Source organism: Balaenoptera musculus, chromosome 9 (genome assembly GCF_009873245.2).
Source record: "Balaenoptera musculus isolate JJ_BM4_2016_0621 chromosome 9, mBalMus1.pri.v3, whole genome shotgun sequence".
Lineage (NCBI taxonomy): Eukaryota > Metazoa > Chordata > Mammalia > Artiodactyla > Balaenopteridae > Balaenoptera > Balaenoptera musculus.
Window position 1 is genome coordinate 33,079,090 of NC_045793.1, and position 22,472 is coordinate 33,101,561.

General features: G+C 38.5%; 1 protein-coding gene across 3 annotated transcripts in view; it reads right to left on the reverse strand.

The window, feature by feature from the left end:
* Positions 1-22,472, reverse strand: part of CFTR (CF transmembrane conductance regulator) — a 195,072-nt gene that overhangs the window by 8,535 nt on the left and 164,065 nt on the right. For all 3 annotated transcript variants that reach the window (XM_036864463.1, XM_036864464.1, XM_036864462.1), the window contains 2 exons: positions 16,610-16,765; positions 6,722-6,811 (listed from right to left, as the gene is read on the reverse strand). In XM_036864463.1, the coding sequence (XP_036720358.1) occupies positions 6,722-6,811; positions 16,610-16,765 (246 nt within the window). The remainder of the gene's footprint in view (positions 1-6,721; positions 6,812-16,609; positions 16,766-22,472) is intronic.

Genomic DNA, 22,472 nt, shown 5'->3' on the forward strand with positions numbered 1-22,472 from the left:
ATTCATGCTCAGAGTATCGACTACCACCGATAAGCGAATGATTTTTCATCTTTATCTCCAGCCCTGGACCTCTTCCAAATACTTCTTAATCTTCCATCTCCGTGCTAGCCCTATTACAACAACCCTAGGCCAGGCCATTATTATCTCTTAAGCTTCATACTGTAATCTCAAGTTGATTTGTCACCTGACAACCTCACAGGGATCCTTCTAAAATATAGGTTTGACTCCATCATTTCTCTGTTTTAAATCCTATGGTGGCTCTCCTGCTGACAGAATAACTGAACTCTCTCACATGGCAGATAAGGCATCCAGAATCGAGCCCCCTCCACTTTTACTTCCAGCAGCACTAAACACTCAGCTTGCAGTTCCCTATACACCTTGACCTTCTCAGGTTGGTGCCATTGCTTAGCCGGGAGCACCATTCCAAATACTCCTGATCATCCTCTAGGGCAGTCAGGCACATAGTCACAGAAGCATGGGTGCAAGTTGCCCTGTTAGACTGTTGGCTTCCTGAGGGTAAAGACATGTGCTCTTTAGCTCAGTACCAATGCCAGACACATTGTCAGCCTCAACACATCCATTCATTTGTTCAACAATTGTGTACTGAGCCCCTGGAATGCTGGCCAAACAAAACAAACACAGTTTTGATGAATGACAAATAAATCCAATTTAAGGAAGAATGACACATGGTAAATGAATGAGTGCTGGTTTTAGCTCCCCCAATATGGAGTGTGATCTAAAACCAGTCACTTCACCTGTTGGTGTGCCTCCATTTTCTCATCTTTAAGACTCTATAAAACCCCTTATAAACAAATTATAAAATAAGAAGTTCTTTAACACTGATAGGTCAGTATTTCCTTTCAGATCAATCAGAAATACTTCAGAATTTTTCTTAAGTCAAATTAAGCATCAAGAAAAGTACTGATGAAAGACTGGAGCTATGAAGTCACACAGAAGTGGCTTTCAGTCTGCACTCCACCACTCGTTGGCTGATGCTGTCAGATGTGTTACTGGAAGTCTCACTTAGCTCACTGGAAAAAAATGGAGAAAATGCTAGGATAGACTTCAAAGGCTTGTAATGGGGATTAAATGGGATAATTTGTGGAAGGAGCTTGCCACAGAGTGTAGCTTGTGGTAAGCACCTAATCCACCCTAACTATTAGTATTGTTAGAGCCTGGGAAATCCCAAGACATGGGCCTGGCCACTGAAACACTTCCCTGGTATGACAGTATGATTTGTAAGATTTTCCCTTTACAAGTTACCTTGGAATGCAAGTTAGCAGGAAGTGTCACAATACTAGTAATTTACATCATGCTTAGTAACAAGACTGAGACTTTGGTAAGAACGTTGCAGCATGTAGTCTCCCTTTAGATTCACACCAATCATACCCTAGTTTCCTAAGGCCATACGGGGAAAGCTACTTTAGTGTGTTACACTTTGTACTTTCTTGTGATAGAGAGCTGAGCAAAGTGTGTGGTTCTTACCCAAATGAAACTATTTCTTAACACAAGTAAATAAGTACCTAAATATATAGCACTGTCAATATTTAGAGAAGAAAACTGTATAAAATGAGTGACAGAGACACAGACCAATCTAGGGTGCATTTTGCCACATTCCTATCTCAACTGTTTTACTCACTATCAAGTATAGTAAAAATCTTTTAAAATCATATTCACTAGAGAAAGGTCAACATAAGTTAGTAAAACTTTAAATTTGAAGTCAGTGAATATTTAACAAATGTATTAATTACCTATTTTCTGCGAGATATTGTGATAGGCTTTGGAGAGAAAATGGGAAGGAAGATAGACTACTAATTGGTTTTTAAAAGATATAAAGTTCTTGTTACCAACTCCATGTGCCGATAAGAATGGCTTAAATTAACCTCATGATTGTTTGGGTGCTTAGTCATGTATTCCTTAACAGACTCTTAATGAGAGTTTATTAAATTCTAGGCACTATGGCAGACCTGGGAATTCAAAGATGAATAACACAAGGCTCTGCCTTGAAGGAACTCATGGCTCAGACAGGGAGAAAAATAATAAGTGGGAAATTACTGTTAAAAGAGAAAAGAGCTATGGGGGTGGGGGGAAAGACTTTAAGGGAACTTGCTACAAAGATCATCTAATTTAGTGATCTTTAACAGCAGAATTCTTTAAAATTAAATATATACATGTATATACACACATATACATATATATTCCCAATATAATGTTATTTACACTATTGTCACAAACCACTTTTCAACAGATTAAAAAAAAAATACAAACTTTAGATTAGCTCTGTCCAAACTAAGGTGAATTTTAATTACTGGAATCTAAACATTTCTAAGTATTTTTGTTCCAACTTAGCATTACAAATAAATCAAAGCATCAAAAGTTTGTGGATATAAAGAACTTTGGGAAGAAAGAATTTGCCAGCTCTATGTGGTTGAGCTAATAAATCATATGTATTTCCAAACTGCTATTTACAAAGAAGAAATTTTATTTTGTGACATATCAAACTAAAAAAATGTATTACAGTCTGTAAAGGACCAGGCATTTTCTTCAAAGTGTTGACTTTTGCTATTGCTGCACTCTGGAATGTTATTATAGAGCAAGAGTTTGCTCTTGTGATAAGGAAACATGAAAAAAAAATCATAAAAGTGAACTGTGGTTGGACTGGGCAGTAATAAAAATAGACTCTGTCAACTCCTTTAGACACTCCTTTTGCTATTCTACAGGTTTTCCAGGGCAAATTTTCAGCTTAAAAGGCCACTATTTCTGTTATTTTGTTTGCCCTCTAAAATAGCTTACCTGACTATCGATGTGTAAGGAAGGAAACTATTTTCTAAGTAATCTAAAAAGCAAACAATTACCAAAAAGTCTTCCTTCTAAAAGCATTCTAAACCATTCTAGAACCAACAGATGTGCTGCTTGGATGACACTGGGTAACACAGACTGTGGTGAAGGAGCCTGAGATTATGGACAACACTGGGAAAGCTCACTGTGGCGAAAGAGTCTGTGAACCAGAAATCAAGGGAGACAGCTGTTTCTGCGCCCACCACCCATCTCAGCCAAGTCCCTCAGATGTCTCAGGGCTCAGTGTCCTCATTGCTAATGGTGATACCCGTTGTGTGTCAATCACAAGGCTACCTGCATGATACATTACACATGAACCATTAATTTATTCATTTAAATAAATGAATCAGATCATTCATTCATTCATTCATCCAATCAATGTTTACTGAACACCAACCACATGCCCAACACTACTCTAAGCAAAGAAATACCACAGTGAATATCTCTGCCCTCAAGGAACTTACAAGCCGGTGGCGGACATGGACAAGTTAAGAGGTAAATCTCTCTCCCGTGCGAAGAAAGCTGTGAAAGGGGTGTAGGTATAGGAGACACGTAGGAGGGGCTCCTCCCTCACACCTGGAGCATCAGGGCAGGTTTCTGGGAAGAAGTGATGTGTAAGGAGAGGCCTGAATGAGGAGGAGGAGCAGGCAGTGAAGGACTGGGGGGTGCCCCAGGCACAGAGCGTGCGAAAAAACCTCTGCAGAACAGAGAGCACATGGTGCCTTAGAGGAACCAAAGGAATTCAGTGTAGCTGGATCCTGGTAAGCAGAGGCAGTTGGGGAGGGAGTTTAGAGAGGCAAGCAAAGATGAAATCATGAAGGACGTTACAAGCCACCTTGAGCAGTGTGGACTTTGTCCAATGGGCAATAAGGAGCCTTAAGAAGGGGAGAAACAAGTGCTCAGATGCAAGGTTGCAAAGAACAGAATGAACTGTAGGCAGCCAGTAAGAGAGACACCAGACAGGAGCCTGTTTCTGAAATCCACATGAGAATTAGTAGTGGTGTGAGATGGGGATGGAGAAAAGTGAGTACATTCTAGATTTTTACAGGAGACAGTCTTGACAGGGCTTGATATGTGAAGACAGGTGGAGAAATTGGGAGTCAAGGATGAGACCCAGGTCTTGGCTTTGGGCAACGAGAAGCTGGTGATGCCATCCACTGGAATTGGAAACGCAGGACACTTGTGCGGGTGGGGCAGCTAAGAGACTCACTTATGGACATAAGATGCCTGTCCATGCTGAGATGTCAGGTAGGGAGCTCTGGAGACAGGCAGGTTTGGGAGTCATCAGCACAGAAGTATTAGTTAGAGCTAAGAGGATGCATGATATTTCCCAGGAAGAGTAAGTAAAGTAAGACAACAATTAGGATTCTGGCAAGCAACAACATTTAAGAGACGGCCAGGTAAAGACCTCATGAAAACATGATTACAATAGCTAACATTTACTTACTACCTATTATGCGCCAGGCCTTAGGCTGGGCCCATTATACATATTAGCCTGAAAATGTACAGCAATGCTACCAATTTATTAGACCACAATGTTAGGGTCAACTTTTTGTTTCCTCAAGATTCAGCCTCCTTTGAAATTCTCTTTGGTCTACACAGCTGGTAAAGTCAGTGCTCCTGTGGAGAAGCTATCTGGTCCTGAGTGGTTTGGGAAGGGGAAAATGAGATCTTTGTAGTTCTGGGTCTTAGAAACTCTTTCCCTCCCTTGGACTTGTTTTAAATTCATCCATAGAATTATAAGGCATACAGTGCCAAGATGAAGGTATGGGCCTAGGGCACAGAGGGTAAGGAAGCTGCTTTGGCCAGTTTTGCTTCCAAGTCTTAGAGCTTGTAACTAAGCATGTTCCTCATGGCTTCACACAGTTCAGTCCAGATCTGCAAAGATAAGGTTTCACACTGGAGTGCAGGGCCCAATGCAAGGTAGGAATAGAGTGTTTCTTGGCCTGACATTGTCATCGTGCACACTTTTGATTTCCGTTTCAGGGAAAGGGGAGTTACAAAGAATTGGGATAAGATTCAAGTGTTTGGCTCTCTGCTGTTATTCAATTCATTTCCCTCTAGAGAAACAAGTCATACCAAGGTCACAGAGAGGACTAGACGAAATGAAATTCAATCCCAGTTGGCCCTGGCCAATCCTGGTTTACACCTTTTGTCCCATTATCCTGTCCAGGTGAGAAATTGACCCCTCCCCAAATGGTCCTGTTTGGGCAAAGTATATGATCAATCATATAGGACTAAAGTCCAGACCCCACAACTTGTAAACCAATGCCTTTTCTGCTTCTCTGGGATGTTGCTTTTTTGTCTGTACTCCATTCTCAGGCCTCCTCAACAAAAATTTATCACTACTACTCAAACACATGACATTACTGTAAGGACAGCAGCCCATCTCTGTTTTTGAACAGCAAATTATTTTTAAAAGGATCAGTAAAAAGATACACCTAAGTATGAGTTGATCAAATAAAAATCTAAACAGGTAAAATTTCTGCATATATTGGCATTTAAAATCTTAACCATGTCTTCTAAAATTTTAGATTATTTTTATGATCCTGATTTCCTGTAAACTTTATTGTGACTTGGCAATACTTGCAGATTTTATAAAGTCTAATGTCTTCCTTTCAAAGTTTCTCTCCCACCACATTGTGTTCCTATAGTTCATTCTCTGAAGTCACATCAAAGACCTTAAAATGTGTCACTTGCAATTTAGTTAATGTTTTCTTTAAAACCCCTGTTTGTTCGGTAATAAGGAAACTTTGATAATGAAGACGGTTAATCTAAGTGCATTTTATTAGGGGCATGTTAAGGTTAGACACTCAATGGGTAAGTGTTTAACACTCACAGGCATTTCAAAGCTTCTGGCAAGATCCACTCTGAAGGGAGGAAGCAAAGGAAAGAACATTTGGGATAAACAGAATTGGGCTTTACAACAAGGACCAAATATGTCAGAGATAATGGAATAAAGCTGTTCCCTGAGAAGACCTTTGCATCTCAACGTTCTTAGGTCCCATAATTGTACTCTGCCACCATCCAGAGCTTTGGACATAAACCTCAAGTTTAGTAAACTGGAACAATTTATGTTCTCCTTTTCTTAAATATAATGCCTGTATTTCAAGAATTATCAGTTAACACCTAGGGTGTCTGTTAAGGGAACGAAGAATCCCACTCTAGTTCTCCCCCAACCCTAAATTCCTCCATATAATGCCTTCAGTTATAATGAACCACCTGGTGGGTAAATACAGGGTATTATTTAGGAATTTAGATCCATTTTAATCCATGTATTTCCTATGGTGTCCTAATGACCTCAAGGAATAGAGTCTGCCACATCTAGGTCATGTGGTATTTTGGCTGGAGGTGCTCATAGCCAAAGCCTCTGAAGGCAGTTGATTTCTGGTGACTTCCAGAGAAGATTGTAGCCATCTGCAGGTGTTCTAGGATGATCATTAACCTTTTGTGCTAAACCTATACTTCCCAGAGAAGTATATCATGTCAAACCAAAGCCTCCTTCTTGTGCTGGGAAAGTTTCAGAACCCAGACAGGGAGTAGATGAGAAGGTGTGGACAGATGTGCCTCTGTGTCGGGAATGATCCTGGTGTGCTGTAGGTGTCTGGGTCTCTCCTAGTTCATGTCTCAGTGATGCGCATTTGGGAAGAAGGCCGAAGTATACTATCTCTGGGGGCTGATAGTTGGAGACTTACTACTGAGGAAAGGGCTAGGTCTAATCCAGAAAACTTGGTGCTTGAGGTATATCAGAATTTTCCATTTTAAAGTTATCCACACACACATGCACATACATGCACAAAGTGTATAAAATTCTCTCAGCTGTGATAACCACTCGTGTGTTATGAGCAACCTTTTTCAAAATTAATTCAGTGAGCATACTTACCTCATCAGCAACTTTCCATATTTCTTGATCACTCCACTGCCCATAAGGATCCAAGTTTTTTCTAAATGTTCCATTAAAGATGAATACTTTCTATAGCAATAAAAAAAGAGGAAAGCATGAATAACCTAAACAACTTTGTATATTTCCCTCATTTTATTGTGAAATATTCCACACAGAAAAAAATATTTTAAAAAATAGCACAACAAACATCCATGCACTTACCATCCAGTTTTCTTAAATTTTTATCATATTTGCTTTGTATCTTTTTTAAGAAATAAAATATTACAGCTACATTTGAAGTCTCTTGTTAACACTTATCTAATCACAATGTCCTTAGAATAAAGAAATTGAGATCACTATAAGTTGTGGGAAATTAAATTTTTTTTATTCCTAGTAATATTCCTTACTATGAACAAATATAATATAAAATTAAAGTTAAAAATTATAAGTTTATGAGTTATAATTAACTTGTTAGAAGAAATTCCTATTTTGTTCATGTATTTTCCTTGGATTTCTTTTATGATCCTAGCTTCCTCAGGGATTCTGAAACTCTATGAATTTACAGACACTCAAACACATATGTTCATATGGTCTATAAACCAAGGCACACTTCTACTTATACAACCAGACAGACACAGGAGAGTGTCACGACTTAGAAATCAGTGAAAGAACGAAAATCAAATATTTGTTTAACTGAGTGCATGTCACAGAAGGGAAGGGAGGCAGACGAGCTGGATCCTGCTGAGGTGGCAAAATGACAATCAAATTTCCTGTAAGGAGCATTGCACAACTATCACCCCTACTTGCTACATCACTGTCTACTTAGGTCTGCCTATATGAATAAAAAAATTTTTTTAAAGAAAATCACTGTCTCACTGGGAAATGCTGATGCAACAATAAAAATAATATTTAGTTCTCTCTCTCTCTCTGTACACATGGGTGAACTGAAAAATACTTTTGACGTAACATTCAGAACATTTTTTTCTTTACCATTTTTCTTTTGCCTTTGGTTAATAACATCCAGTCAGGAGAATTGAGAACTAAATTCTTTGAAGCTTTAGTTTTCACTAATTGCCTTAGACTAAGAGAGAATGCTCAGTGCCCAACTGGTCTGTGAGGAACTGCACAAGGTAAGTCAGCCCCAGATGAATGGTGTCTGTGCCTCTCAGGCAGAAGGAGAGTATCCTCACCATGGCAGCCAAGTTCAAGGAGAGTCACATTAGAAACCTCATTCCCCGGGGCATAATTTATGGCTTAAAGAACAAAGTTGTGGCCAGATATCACAGGAACCCTCTGGAGAAGGCAACAAGACTTATGCTGGTATTTCTTAATCTGCATCAAATCACATTCCTAAGGGATGCTTCCATTGCTTTACAGAAGTGAATATAAGGGCTTCCCTGGTGGCGCAGTGGTTGAGAATCTGCCTGCTAATGCAGGGGACACAGGTTCGAGCCCTGGTCTGGGAGGATCCCACATGCCGCGGAGCAACTAGGCCCGTGAGCCACAATTACTGAGCCTGCGTGTCTGGAGCCTGTGCTCCGCAACAAGAGAGGCCGCGATAGTGAGAGGCCCGCGCAGTGCGATGAAGAGTGGCCCCCGCTTGCCGCAACCGGAGAAAGCCCTCGCACAGAAACGAAGGCCCAACACAGCCAAAAATAAATAAATAAATAAAAATTTTTTTAAAAAGTGAATATAAGAGACAAATATATGACTCATAAGAGATGATGGATATATTTGGACATCCTCCTCCAAGCTTCCAAGTAAATGAAAGTAATGTCCAAATAAGCTAAAGAGAGCAGACAAAGTGTGCTATCAGGAGATTCTGATAAAGAGAATTAAATAAGAAGTGGCTCCGAGAATGCCAATGTATTATTGAAGCAATTAGGTTTATTTAGTATCTAAAGTTCAAAGGCTTGCCAATGGAATTTTGCCATTTACTGTTTTTCACGTTTTCTTTTAATATTATGTTTCTTTATATAAAAGCTTCTAGCATTATTGAGAAACATAGGAAATAACAACTGTGAGGGTTTACCAAGTATAAGCCAATGTACTACCTCAGTCACTAAAGTTATCTCCACCGGGAACTCAGAGGCCAGAACACAGAGCTCCGGTCTATGGCAGGCTTACCATGTGCCAGGTAAGGCTCTTTACATGTGTTATCTCTTTTTATCTTCATATCAGCCTAATGAAATAGATCTTATTGTACGTGAAGAAATCACAGCTGGGAGAAGTTAAGTGACTTGCCCAGGGTTACTTAGCTAGTAGTTATAGAGCTGGAATTCAAACCTAAGAGTGTTTGTCTCCAAACCTGTGCTCCTCATAACCATAGCAAAATGCCTCAAGTCCTGGGCAGACCAGTTTTTATTCCTATCTGGAGCGCAAGAAAGATGAAAGGTTGAGCAGGTGCCGCCCACTGGGTCCATAAAGAGCCCATCAGTGCTCGGCAGCATGGTCATAATCCAAGCACTGCTATCCAGCCCTCTGGTCACAGGCTCAGTTCCTGCACTGGGAGTGGAGATTTTAGCTTCCTGTTCCTATTCAGGACCTGACTTGAAGGCTTTTATATGGGTTACAGTGACCTTGTAACTTTCAAAGAGACTTAACACAGCCAATGGAAGAGCACAATAGGAAATTTTACTTTGGCCAAATGGAAAAGGCCATTATTCTGGAGGACTGTGTAGAGGCCAAAGGTGTCATAACATCAAAGCAGACACAGAAGTTATAAAGGCAAGGTGCCTTGTTAAGGTGCTGTGGCAATGCAGCTCTGGCCTGGTAGGTATACCTGTGAACAGGAACCCAATCTCTTTGAGCCTTAGTGTTATTGTAAAATGGGGAGATGCTACCTTTCTTCTCAAATCTGCTCTAACTTTGGGCTTTCCCATTTTGATAGATGGCACCTTCGTTTTATCAATCCACAAACTTTGGAGTCATCCATGACTTATCTTTCTTCCTGATCCTCCTAAAAGGAACCAATCATCAGTCCTGTGGATTGTTTTCCCCAATATATCTCAAATCCATTTGTTTCTCTATCTCTACGGCCACGACATAGTTCAAGCCACCAGTATCTTTCTCTGAACACTCTAAGAACCTCCTCATTGGTTTCCTTCCTTTCACTCTTGCCTCCCTCCCAGCCCACTCTCATTTAGCAACCAAAGCAATCACCACAAGTGTAAGTTGCATCATGTCATTAACCTTTAAAAAAACTGACAGTGGCCTTCCATTACATTCAGAGCAAAATGTAAAACCCTTAAGATGGCCTACAGACCCTGCACGATGCAGCTGCTTCCACTTCGCCCGTCTCATTTAGTGCCCTTGGCTACTCCACTCCCTTTTTTACTCCAGCCTCCAGCCACCTGGGTTTCTTTTACTTCCTCAGTTCACTTCACACATTCTATCCTCCCTGCCTGGGAATCTCATCCCCTACCTTCTTCCTATGGCCAACTACATCCTTCAGGTCTCAAGTTCAATGTCACTTCCTCAGAGAATCTCTCTTGACTCTTAACACGGAATAAGGTCGTCCAGTAGGATACGGCTTATAGTGAATATTAAAATTACATATGCATTTATGAGCATTTTGTTTTTAATGTCTATCTCCTCTCCTAGACCATAACTTTGCTGTGTACCCTGTCATTAGCACACAGGCTTTACATAGTATATGCTCAGTAAACACTGCCTGAATAAATAAATGGGCTGATGTGAACATAAGAAGTAAAAACTATGAAACATCATAGCCACAGTTCAGCACATACTATTTTTCTTCCTTTTGAAAGAATAGCTACCACAACCCAGAGTGTTTAAATGAATAGTACTAACAGCGCATTAAAACTTTGATGTTTATAATTGCTTGAGAAATGGTATGCCTAACTTTTTTCACAGTAGCCTGATAATTTATACATAATAAATGTATGGCAATATACTATATATTACTCTTATTTAAAATAGATATATATTCAAAATTACAAAGGAAGAAAGTTTTTGTTGAAACTAGACATCCAAAAGTTTTAGATGTAGTGGATTTGATACCATTCAGAAATTCTATAGGTCTTTTGTTTACAGTTTATTGTCTAGCATTAAAATAATACTTTAATTTTAACTTTAAAGAAAAATTAAGTGAACAAACTGGTTCAGTTAAAATTCAGTTTCATACAATTAATCAAACATTCCATTCTTGTCTGACAAATAGTACCTGGCACTCATTTGCTTTGAGGGGTGCCAGTGGGTGTCCCATTGTTTTCTATACTATTGGAAACAGTGTTTCTACAAACTCATCTCTAAAGCTGAGAGGTCCTTGGAGGTCACCTATGTCCTTTTCCTGGTGTACGGATGAAACAGCCAGGGTCCTAAGAAGTTATATGGTTTGGCCAAGGAGGCACAGTCCGATTGTGCAACAAAAAATACACTGGAAATTATATATCACAATGATCTTCTACCTCTCTTTCAAGAAACTGTTCACCGGTAGGAAAATTAGGATGTGCAAATATTTGATATTTATGTAATGTCATCATGTATGTACGCTACAAAGAACAGTTCTTGGGGCTCAAGGAAGAACAAAGAGAGCACCATTGTTCGCCACCTGACTCATCTCTTCCCTGAAGCTGACTCCTCAACCGCTCAGCTCAGTGGCGATGGCTGAGCCTGTGTGGGGCGTTCAGGGCTGGCCACGCATCACAGCAACAGGCATTATGCTTTAGCCCTGGAGGTCAGATGAAAAACAAAAAAGCATCTGTCTTCTGTGGTTATTGAGTGTAGTATAAATTAAACAAGTGGGAGGAATGACTCCTTAAGTATATAGTGTTGTTTTGTTTTGGCTCAGAAGGGGGGAAAAAAATATATATACACACATATATACACAATATGTATATATATACACATACAATGTACAGTTTTATTAAAATGTGGCTCAAATGTTTATAAGCATCAAAGTGTCTGTGATCTTGCCTTTTGGCAATGTTTGCAAAACTGTATTATACATTGAATTTGTACAATAAAAATTCATCCAATATGAACAAATCGAGATCCTAAGGTTGGATTACAGAATGTCTAAAAATAAATGCTGCTTTGCTTTTAGGAACATCTAGGAACAAAAACAAGGTGAATTTTATTAGTCAAAAATGTTTAAGGTTGATAACAACTTGAGAATAACTTTAAAATTTTGATGTACATATCATTTATTTGTATGTAAATGACTGCATGTAACGTGTTCAGATTATTGTTTCTGTAAAGTCATTTAATGTTTCACAACCTTTTACACTACGTTTTAATACACACTTTTTCAGAAATAGCATTAAAAAATGATTTTCAGATCTGGCCAAATTATCACAAATTTCAAATGGTTAGGCTCAGAAATAGTACAATTGTGTTGCACTAATGTCCATACTAGTTATTTTTCTTTTCTCCCTTGAATTCGGCACTCCACACCCAATGCCCACTGTCCTCTGCACTTTAGTCCAGGCTTTTACCACATCACAGCTAGAGAGTGTCTGAGCCCATCTCCCTGCTTCCCATCCTGCCTGCTCCACTGTCCACACACAGCCAGCCGCAGTATGTTCTTCGGCTGCCCTTTTACCACCCTCCTCCCAGCTCAAGAAGACTCAACCCACTCCTTGACCACTTTAGTACTAGTGAAGTCTTTCCCTCTTTCTCCTAACGCTCCCTAACAGGCGGCCTCCTCTGCCCATTTTGCCCCCACAGCTCTTTCTAGTTCCACCTCTGTAGCTGTTTACAATATCCGTGTCTAGGATCCTGGAATATCCTCTCCACAACTCCCTGCCCCCAACCCTTCTAAAACCTACACATTTTACGACCCTTTAAGGCCCACCTTCATCATCATCTTCTTTGTGAAACTGTCAATACTCATTTGTTCATTTCCAATCCAATACAAAGATGAAAGAGACATGCTTCTCTATCCTCAAGGAACTCTAAAAAATAGTAACAACCAGCATAACACAGTGTGTTGTAATTGCTACAGGCCAGGGAGTAGTTTAAGTACTTCGAGTTATTTATTCCTTTACTCATTTAATCCTCATAAAACCCCAATGAAGTAGTTACTACCATTATACATGTTTTACGGACAAGGAAATTGAGGCTCAGAGAAATTAAATAAATTGCATAAGGTTATACGGCAAGAAAACCCAGACACTCGTAGAACCACAGCCTCTTGTAAAAGAGAGCAAGCATTTAGTGACTCAGCAGAAAAATATACATCTTGAATTCCTACCATGTAACTTACTGTATGTGCTATATAAGAGATAGAAAAATCAGTAAGGGGAAAAAAATCTATGTTTAATTTAGCATTGCTACTCTATTCTTCTTGCTAGATTTCTTTGATTGTTGATGATTTTGTCTTTACGTCTTGCTTCCTTAACTAGTAATGTCTACAAAGTGTTTATAATACTGAGTGGAAATTAAACAAATACACAGATAATTCCAATACAAGACACAGAGAAGTACCAGGAGAAATTTGTAAACAAAGTTCTAGATCCCATCTGGGATTGGGATGTGGGAGTGGAGAGCTGGGGTTAGAGTCAGGGTTAACAGGGAAAGGGAGGGAGTCAGAAAAGGCCATCTGGCAGAGTTTAACATCGGAGATGCCAAAGTGACTCCAGTGAAGGAAGATCATCTCAGACAGAGGAAGTGCGCGGACAGAGGAAATGAGCGAGAAAAGTGAGGTATATCTCACGGCACAGTAAGTCCAGCTTGACTGAAACTTAAAGGTGCCCAGGTATGAAGAGTGGTGGATCTGACTGGGCAGGTTGGGTTGGGACCAGATTATCAGGGACCTAAACCACAAATGGAAGAATCTGGATGTTATTCAGTGAAGAAAGGGGTGTCCTAGAAGGTTTTTGACTTGGCAAATCACAGAGCTGGAATGCTACTGTAAAAAGTTTAATCTGTGTGCAACATGTAATAGAGAATTCCAAAGAATAAGGTGAGAAAAGCACAGCAGTGGGAGTAAAAGAAGGAAGGCTACAGTTCTGTGGTGAAGGTAGCAATGACAGAGCTTGGAGCTGGATTCTTGCTCATCATTACCCACGGCACTCCATCACTATACTTAATTACCTATGCTTAATTTATCATCTTGGCTTCTTCCTCTGATCTCTGACTTAAGGCAATGAGTTCCCACCGAAAGCTCATGGGTGGGATTGGGACCTCAGTATCTTTTACATAAGTATGGAACCTATGGTACTTATTATCATTTAAAGCATATGGAAGTAGTTTAATAACTAATTATTAAATTGTTAATTATTGTGAAGTTGAATGTGAACTGCTGCACTCACAGTTTCGTTGTTCAGCTCTACAGATACATGATTTGGCCTTATCTGATATCCCTGATAGCAAAAGACGCTCCAGCTCTGGTGGAAGTCGTATGCAGGTGTGGATTATTTTCAGATCATAAAGTCTTATTACAGGAATAGGCCTAGTCATTCCCCAATTATAGTTTGCAGCCTTTCACATTTGTGATTGAGGCTTTAAAATAAATTTAAACTTATTTTTCTGTTTTTCATGAATTAAGTGATTAACAAGATTCAAGGCGAATGAACAATTTTAAGTCTTGGTGTTCAACTGCCTAAGCCAATGGGACGCTGACTATAGGCCTCGCTGTCTTCTCCACGCTCTCAGAGCTTAGAGGTAAAGTAGATCAAATTAAAGAAGGCTCCACCTTGAAATGTACACAATGACCTGTTTTCCACGCTGGTACCTTCTCTAAGATTGCTTTCTAGCTGCAGGAGGGAAGAACACACAAACACACACACACACACACACACACACACACTGCAAGAATTTGCCGAAACTAATGACATCTTGTGATTCCACAGCTGACGTCTCGGGATCACTATGAGGGAGAGGGAAGTTTCTTGTTCAAAGTGCCTGTTTCATGTGTCTGAAAACAAGTGACTAATTGACCTAGAGATCTCTGTTATCTCAATGTCAGAGGTCTTGGGGGAACCTCTTGTAAGGTCAGAAAGATGGAAGGGAAAAAAAAAGATGGAAAAGCAAACAAAAATAGTTCCTGGATTTTTAATTTCTTCTTTCTGCTTTTTAAAGATCAAACTCCAGGAAAGGAAAAAAATTACTTAATTTGAACTTTCAAAGGAAAGTTGGGAAAATAAAAGCAACTCTTGGTTTGGATGTTATAAAGGTCTGAGGAGTTTACCCTCTTTCTCTCTTTCTTGGGCATTCACTTAACGTTCTCAAGATGTCACTGTACAAGAAATAGTACCTTCTGTCTACAGACATCCTTGTGATACCGGAAGACAGTCCCAGAAACCAGGGTCATAAACATGTACAATGAGAAGCATTTTTGTTAGCATGATTACACAGTTTTAAAGGCGTAGCTCAAAGTATTTCTTGTTTAGTTTATAAAAAACTTGATGCCATAGAAGAGGGAAAAGGCAAGTTTGGAAGATTCATGTTGGCAGAGAGACAAGATAAAGAATTTTCATAATTCTAGCCCACTTGGTTTTCCTCTACGTTTTGCATATTTGGGTTCCTAAATAGAACATACAATAAAACAAAAATCTATTCATCACATGGCAGATAAACTAAAGGATTCTCAATGAAACTGAAATTATTTCTTAGAGCTTTGCTTATTCTAATGGGCAAATTTGTATAAACAAAAACAACAAAAAAGAACAAAAGTTTCACTACTGTAGTTTAAAATGGGATCAGAAAACAGAGTCAACTGAAGGCAATGCTTCTCAGAAAACCAAATTCTATCCCATGCTCTTCAATATTGTTATCTTGCCTAATGCTGTCACCTTGGGATACTTGTATTCCCAGTGTTTCTTTATCTTCAGACCCTCTGACAATCCCTTTTTTCTTTCTGAAGAAACAATACTGTTTTTCAAAAGTTCTACCAAAGCTGAACTTTTGAAAAAGCTTTTGATGAAGCTTCTGGCAACATGACAAAGTTTAGATAAATGAATTAAAAGCATCAGTCTAGCAGTTACAATATTTAGTGCCCCATTAGATGAAAGGAGCAAATGTTCCACAGAGGTAATCTATCAAGAAATACAAGCTGTTTTCTCAGGCTAGATTTGCAGCCTGTAGCATCTACCTGGAGATGCTCCTGGCATTTTAATTTTGTGTTAAAAGTAGAGAATTGTTAGGACCATGGTAGTAGAAAGGATTCAGTGCCCATTAGTACAAGGGGAACAAAGATATTAAAACAGCAACTATATCCATAGAGATGAGAACAAACACCAGTAGATATACAGCCCATGCCTTTCAGATTTGGTCCCAGTAAAGACATTCCTTGGTTTCCATTAAGATCATTTAAAAATGGAACTGTTGCTATTTCTCTCATAATTTAAAAGTCCTCTTGCCCAATAACACAGATAGAATATACTAAGCCAGTGAGGCTGAAGATCCTTCGTGACGCAAATAAAAGAGTGACATTAAAAAAAAAAAAAAGCTACAGATTACTCTGACATGGTTCATTCTATTCAAAGAACAAAAAAAACCAATCATTACACTTTTTATTTTCAATTCCACTACTTCATGCTTCCAAGTGTTTGTTATTTCAGCAGCATCTTTTATATCTTGCAAAGCATTTCTCAACCTGCTGTGATTGCTAACTTGGAGCTCAGACCAGTGAAGCAGAAAAAAAAAAATTGATAAAAACAAAAGCCCCATGCTCCTGCTGTGGTTTATGTCTTCTGGAAAAAGCTATCAAAACTATTAATAGTTCAATAACTGTATGTCAGAGAATTCCAAACTTCTAGAAGTAGTTTTTCTCCGTATGAAAAGGCTGCATTGCAGAAAAAAAAAGACAGCGATACATAGGGAATATATTTTGCAGGGAAATGTGAATTTGAGTGCAAGTGTCAAATAAAGGGAAAAATGTACTTAGTCATTTTTTTTACTAGCTAAGTCTTTCTGGCTTACCTGTGGTACGACTCCAAAGGCTTTCCTCCACTGTTGCAAAGTTACTGAATCCCAAGACACACCATCTATTTGGATTTCTCCTTTGGTGTTCAGCAGTCTCAAAAAAGCCAATAACAAAGTGCTCTTCCCTGATCCAGTTCTTCCCAAGAGGCCCACCTAGAACATAAGTGATGGAATTACTCGTGTGACAGATAGATACAATACCATAAATGTAATCTGGTATTAAACGTTAATAAAAAACCCCAGTGGAACCGTTTTCTTGTTGCTGTTGTTGTTTTGTTTGTTTTTTAAATCATCACCAGGGGAAGTTTCACTTATTCATTCAAACCTTTTTGCACACTTCAAATTCTGACCAAAATTGATCTGGAACAGAGCAACCCTGGAAGACAATATAGAAACTGGCCATAACGGATTGGACCCCTGATGCTGGGTTCATTTATCACTGACCTTTACGAACGGCAAAAAGGTTGAAAATGCCCATTTTGCATCGAAGAAAACAAAGATAGAGTGTCTTAATGCACATAATTTTTGAGAATGGGCTCAAGCCAGAAGCAGAGACCTATAGCTTGATCTAGTTCCAAACATGAATATGAGTTTGAAAATTAATAAATCTGCAACAGTTCTAATATTTAGATACTGCCATAATAAAATAAGCGAGCATCAAGTTTAGGCCTAAAATAAAGAATAAGTTCACATTCTCACGGAAGGCAGGTTGGGCCTTGCCACTCCTCAGTGGATAAGCACGTGGACAGTTGTCAAATCAACTTCTTATATCCATTCTGACTGGCAAGAAGAGAATTTTAGGAAGCAAAAGGGATATTAAGGAAAAGAAAAAACTATTCTTGTTCCTTAAAGACCATAAGAACACAGCATGGAAGTGAGAAGGCTGTGTACTGCAAGGAGAGGACAGGTGCCTCATGTGCCCCACAGGGAGCTGACTCTGTGTTCTGATGCCAGCTCAGACCCAGCTCTTAGAGGAAGATGCTGTGAGTGGGACAGAACATTTCTGCAGTCATTAACTAAACCCTGAATAAACTGCTCAACCTTTAGTGGCACTGAATGTTTCTTTCTTTCCCCTTACATTATTGCTATTTCTTTTTTATCATTTGGCCTTTTTACAAGAGAGCTGAACAAATGGTCTTGTAAATCGTGCTTTTTACACTATTTGTGGTAAAGGACAGTTTTGCTTTGTGTTTTAGTTTCCAATCCACCACCAGTACTTTAAAAAGTAGAAAATAAAAATGAATTTTGAAATGCTTACTCTCAATTTCTATACTTATTACAGACTAGTAACAGTTTCTAAACCGGAACTAGTTACAGACCACAATAAATGCTTGAGAGCGTACAGAAACCCACAATAATAATAACTTATTGAATACTGATTAGGAACCTGGTAGTAAACTAGGCCTTTAGGTAAGCTGATAAACAAAAGTGACACAATTGTCTTTCTGTCTATCATAAGAGCCCTATAATGGGACTTTCACACGTTTGTTTTCTGAGACAACTGAGAAAATCAGATAAACAACATGTTATACATAACACTCTGTTGAGGTTCTTCATACTACTAATCACAATTGGTAATTATTTTATTTATTCTTTCCTTGATTATTGCTTGTATTCACCCAAAGAATATAAGTTCAAAAAGGTCAGGGTAATCTATCTTGTTTTCCACTGAATTCTCAGCACCTGGCATAGTGGTTGGCTCACATAAATACTCAATAAAAACTTATTTGGATTGACTGAGAGACAGTCAGATGGAAGGATGAATAGATGGATGGACAGACAGATAGGTGGGTGAGCAGGTGGGTAGATAGATGGAAGGAAGTAAGGAAGGAAGGAAAGAAGGAAGGAAGGAAGGGAGGGAGGGCAGATGAATGAATAAACTTATTTAGTAGATCTAATAAATAAATTGATATAGTCAATTTTGGTCAATTACCAGATCAACTCTTAATTTAAAAATCTTGTGGAATTTCATATGCACACTTCTATTTCTGAATGAGCCCATGTTGTACAAACACATTCACCATACATCATGATTTTCCAAACACAACAGTAAGGCTTTGTATAAGCAATCTGAGTATGCCCTGTGTAGATGAGGCATGAGGAAAGAGAAGCGAAGGCAAATTCAAGAGCAGAAAGTGATCTGCTCTAAAGTCATATCAAGCACTTTTGATGAAAAGTTCCTTGAGTTTCAGACTCTTAAATCATTAGCCAGGATTCTAATGATTAGGATAAATGACTACATTCCTTTTCCTTAAGAAGCAAACATTGAATGTTTAGAGAACACAGGTTTTATGTTGGGATAAAACTGGATTAAGACGCAATTTGTAAATCTTTAGCTTTCAAGTTTTTAGCTATCACTCTGGTTTCCTTATATTGTTGAACTGCTGGCATTGCATTATGTCATACACGGTTTTCAACAGCGCGGAATCTAATTGGTTCATACATAACAAAGTCTTCTGTTGTTTATATAATTGGCACATAATAATTCTTTTCCAGGATTTGTTTTTCCAGGCTTCTCAGTGATCTGTTGAATAAGGCCAGAGTACTTCCCGCAAATAAGCTTTTAAGATAGATCTTAATTCCAAGTCAATGTTTTCTAGTAACTTCAGTGTACCTCCTCTTTGAGAACTTTGGATCAAGATAAATCACAATGTTATGTGGAAAGTTAAACAGTGTTGAGTTTGGTGCTAGCTGTAATTGCATTGTACCATGACTAGAACAGTCTCAGTACATTCTTTTCAGAGTGTCTTATTCGCCATTTTAATACTGCAACAGATTGAAACCTGTTGTAATTATTTTTCACCTCCTTTAGTCTCCAGAAATCAAGATGCCAAATCAAATGAAATTTGGATCCCCAGAGTTATAATTGTAACTTTTATATGTTGATTATTAATCTGTTTATTATTAATAAAACATAATTCCTAACATAATAAGTTCTTGAGACTATGCTCCTTATAAAACCAGTATAAGACAGAATTCCATATGTGTTTAACAAATCAAATAGATACTAGGCACTTATGCTGCTATGATCTGAGCCCCTGATATTGTGTGAAATTGTTTGTGGCATCTTAGTATTTTAAAGAGACTACAAATGGAGAAAGCAGATAAGCTCACCCAAAAGAACAGACCTTGAAGTCTGATGCAATATCTATTTAATCAGAGGACTGTCCAGTACTGTAATATATACAATATATCATCTGAGGCATTTTGTTAAATCTAGGTTTATCATGAAAGACTTAGCTCCAAATTAAAATCACAGCCTGTATTTTGAGAGGAAAGAGAAAACGAAAAAAAGGAAGAGATATTCTAGTTAGGGGAAGGTGATGTTAAAAATTTAGGCAAAAATCAAAAGCTTTTAAGAAAAAACTATTTGAGACTGAAAAGAAAAATAAGTTTTTTTTTAAGTTACTGTTTTTAAGTTAAAGTTATGAAATACTTGCTACATTTCTCATGCATTGAAAATAAAATTTTAAAGCACAGGTTTTGTGAAGTAAAGGCCTAAATTAAGAGCCCAGAAAGTAATAGGACATCTCTTCACTAAAGTAATTTCTATGAACAAAGTGTTTTAATATGAAGATTGAATCATTTTTCTGCACAAAATATTGATTTTTTCATCTTCTCACCATGCTATAGGCTGAATATTTGTGTCTCTCCTAAATTCATATGTTGAAATCCTAACCCTCACTGTGACAGTATTAGGAGGTAGGGCCATTGGGAGGTGATTTGGTCATGAGGGTGGAGCCTTCATGAATGGGATTAGTGCCCTTATAAAAGAGGCCCCAGAGAAATTCCTTGTCCCTTCCGCCATGTGAGGTTACAGTGAGAAGACAGACACCTATGATGAAGTGGGCTCTCATCAGACACTGAACCTGTGGTGCCATGATCTTGGACTTCCCAGACTCTAGAATTGTAAGAAATAAATTTCTGTTGTTTATAAGTCACAAAGCCTATGATATTTTGTTATAGCAGCCTGAATGGACTCAGACACACCATAGAACCAAGAACACCGAAATTCATTAAAAATTAAACAAGAAACGCCCATTTAAGTCCTTTTCCAATGTTTTCTCTCTCTCTTTTAAGAAGATGAATTAGACCACAGTTAAGCTTGCAGGATTTTTGGATAATAGAAATAATATACAGATGGTCCCTGAGTTAAGATGGTTTGACTTACAATTTTCTGACTTTACAATGATGCGAAAGCAATATGCATTCAGTAGAAACTGTACTTTGAATTTTGAATTTTGATCTTTTCCTGGGCTAGTGATATGTGGTACGATACTCTTTCATGATGCTGGATAGCAGCAGTGAGCTGCAGCTCCCAGTCAGCCATGCGATTATGAGGGTAAACAACTGATACACTCACAACCTTTCCATAACCATACAACCATTCTGTTTTCACTCAGTATAATATTCAATAAATTACATGAGATATTCAACACTTTATTATAAAATAGGCTTTGTGTAAGACAACTTTGCCCAACTGTAGGCTAACGTAAGTGTTCTGAGCTTGTTTAAGGTAGGCCAGGCTAAGCTATGATGTTTAGTAGATTAAGTGTATTAAATGCATTTTTGACTTAATATTTTCAACTTATGATGGGTTCAACAGGACATAACCCCATCATAAGTCAAGGAAGATCCATACTAAACTTGAGCCTACTTCTTAATCACCATGCAAGAAGTTTTTTGGGGGGCATCTTGTTACAGTTTGCAAGATGTTGTTAAAGGTTCTAAGGGCAAAGCAGTAGAAATTACATCCTTAAGAGAGTTGCTCAGAATAACATTTTAAGAATCAATTCCTACTGTAATCAATCATATGACCTAGAAGTAGGTATAATCCATTCATTCATTCATGCATTTAACATATAGTAAGCTAGGCAATGTGCCAGGCAAAGGGACCAAAAAATTGAAAAACAAGACTTCTAGTTTCTGGTCCAGCATATAAGGAATTTGGGTGTCATCACTCTATCTTAACAACAAGTGAAAAGCTGAGCAAACTGAAAATCAAAACTCTTCTTAGATCCTTCAGAAAATGAAGTCACAGGCAAATCATTGCCACCACAAGTGGAGAGAGAGACAGAATCACAACTTATTGGAGCAGAAACACATGATCAGAAACTTCCATAGCAACTTGAGCGAGGGTAGGGAAATCGAAACTGTAACCAACAAATTGCTGGAGGCTCAGTGTGGTCAAGTCTGAGAGTAAAAACCTCCCAGTGAGGTCATTCATAGAGAGGTCCCCACACTTTTGTAAGTATTACCTCCAGGAGCTCAATTACAGTTCATCTCACAGTGAAGTACACAGAAATACCCTCTGGTGCATCCAGCAGGAAGATGTGGGAAACCACAATTTCATAATATTACAGAACATTCTGTTTTTCTTAACAAGGCCTCCTTCAAGAGAAACTATTTTACCAGAACCTAACCTACTGGGTTTTTTATTAGAACCTAACTGCTCAAAGAAAGGAGAATACTCAACTCCAGCCCACACAAGTGTACTGTTGCACCTAAGGGGGAGAAGAATCTGAGAAGCACTTGTGAAGTTCACTGCTCAAGGGCACAGTCTCAATAAAAGACTGAGACTTAATTATAGAACAGTAGAACACTTCCCTTTTCCCCAGAGCTTACACCACTAAAGGCCTAATTATCAGTTTCTTTTATCCAGTATATCATGCCCACCTTTCAACAAAAAATCACAAAGTAGGGAATTCCCTGGTGGTCCAGTGGTTAAGACTTCGCCTTCCAATGCAGGGGGTAAAGGTTCGATCCCTGGTGAGGGAGCTAAGATCCCATATGCCTCGTGGCCAAAAAACCAAAACATAAAACAGAAGCAATATTGTAACAAATTCAATAAAGACTTTAA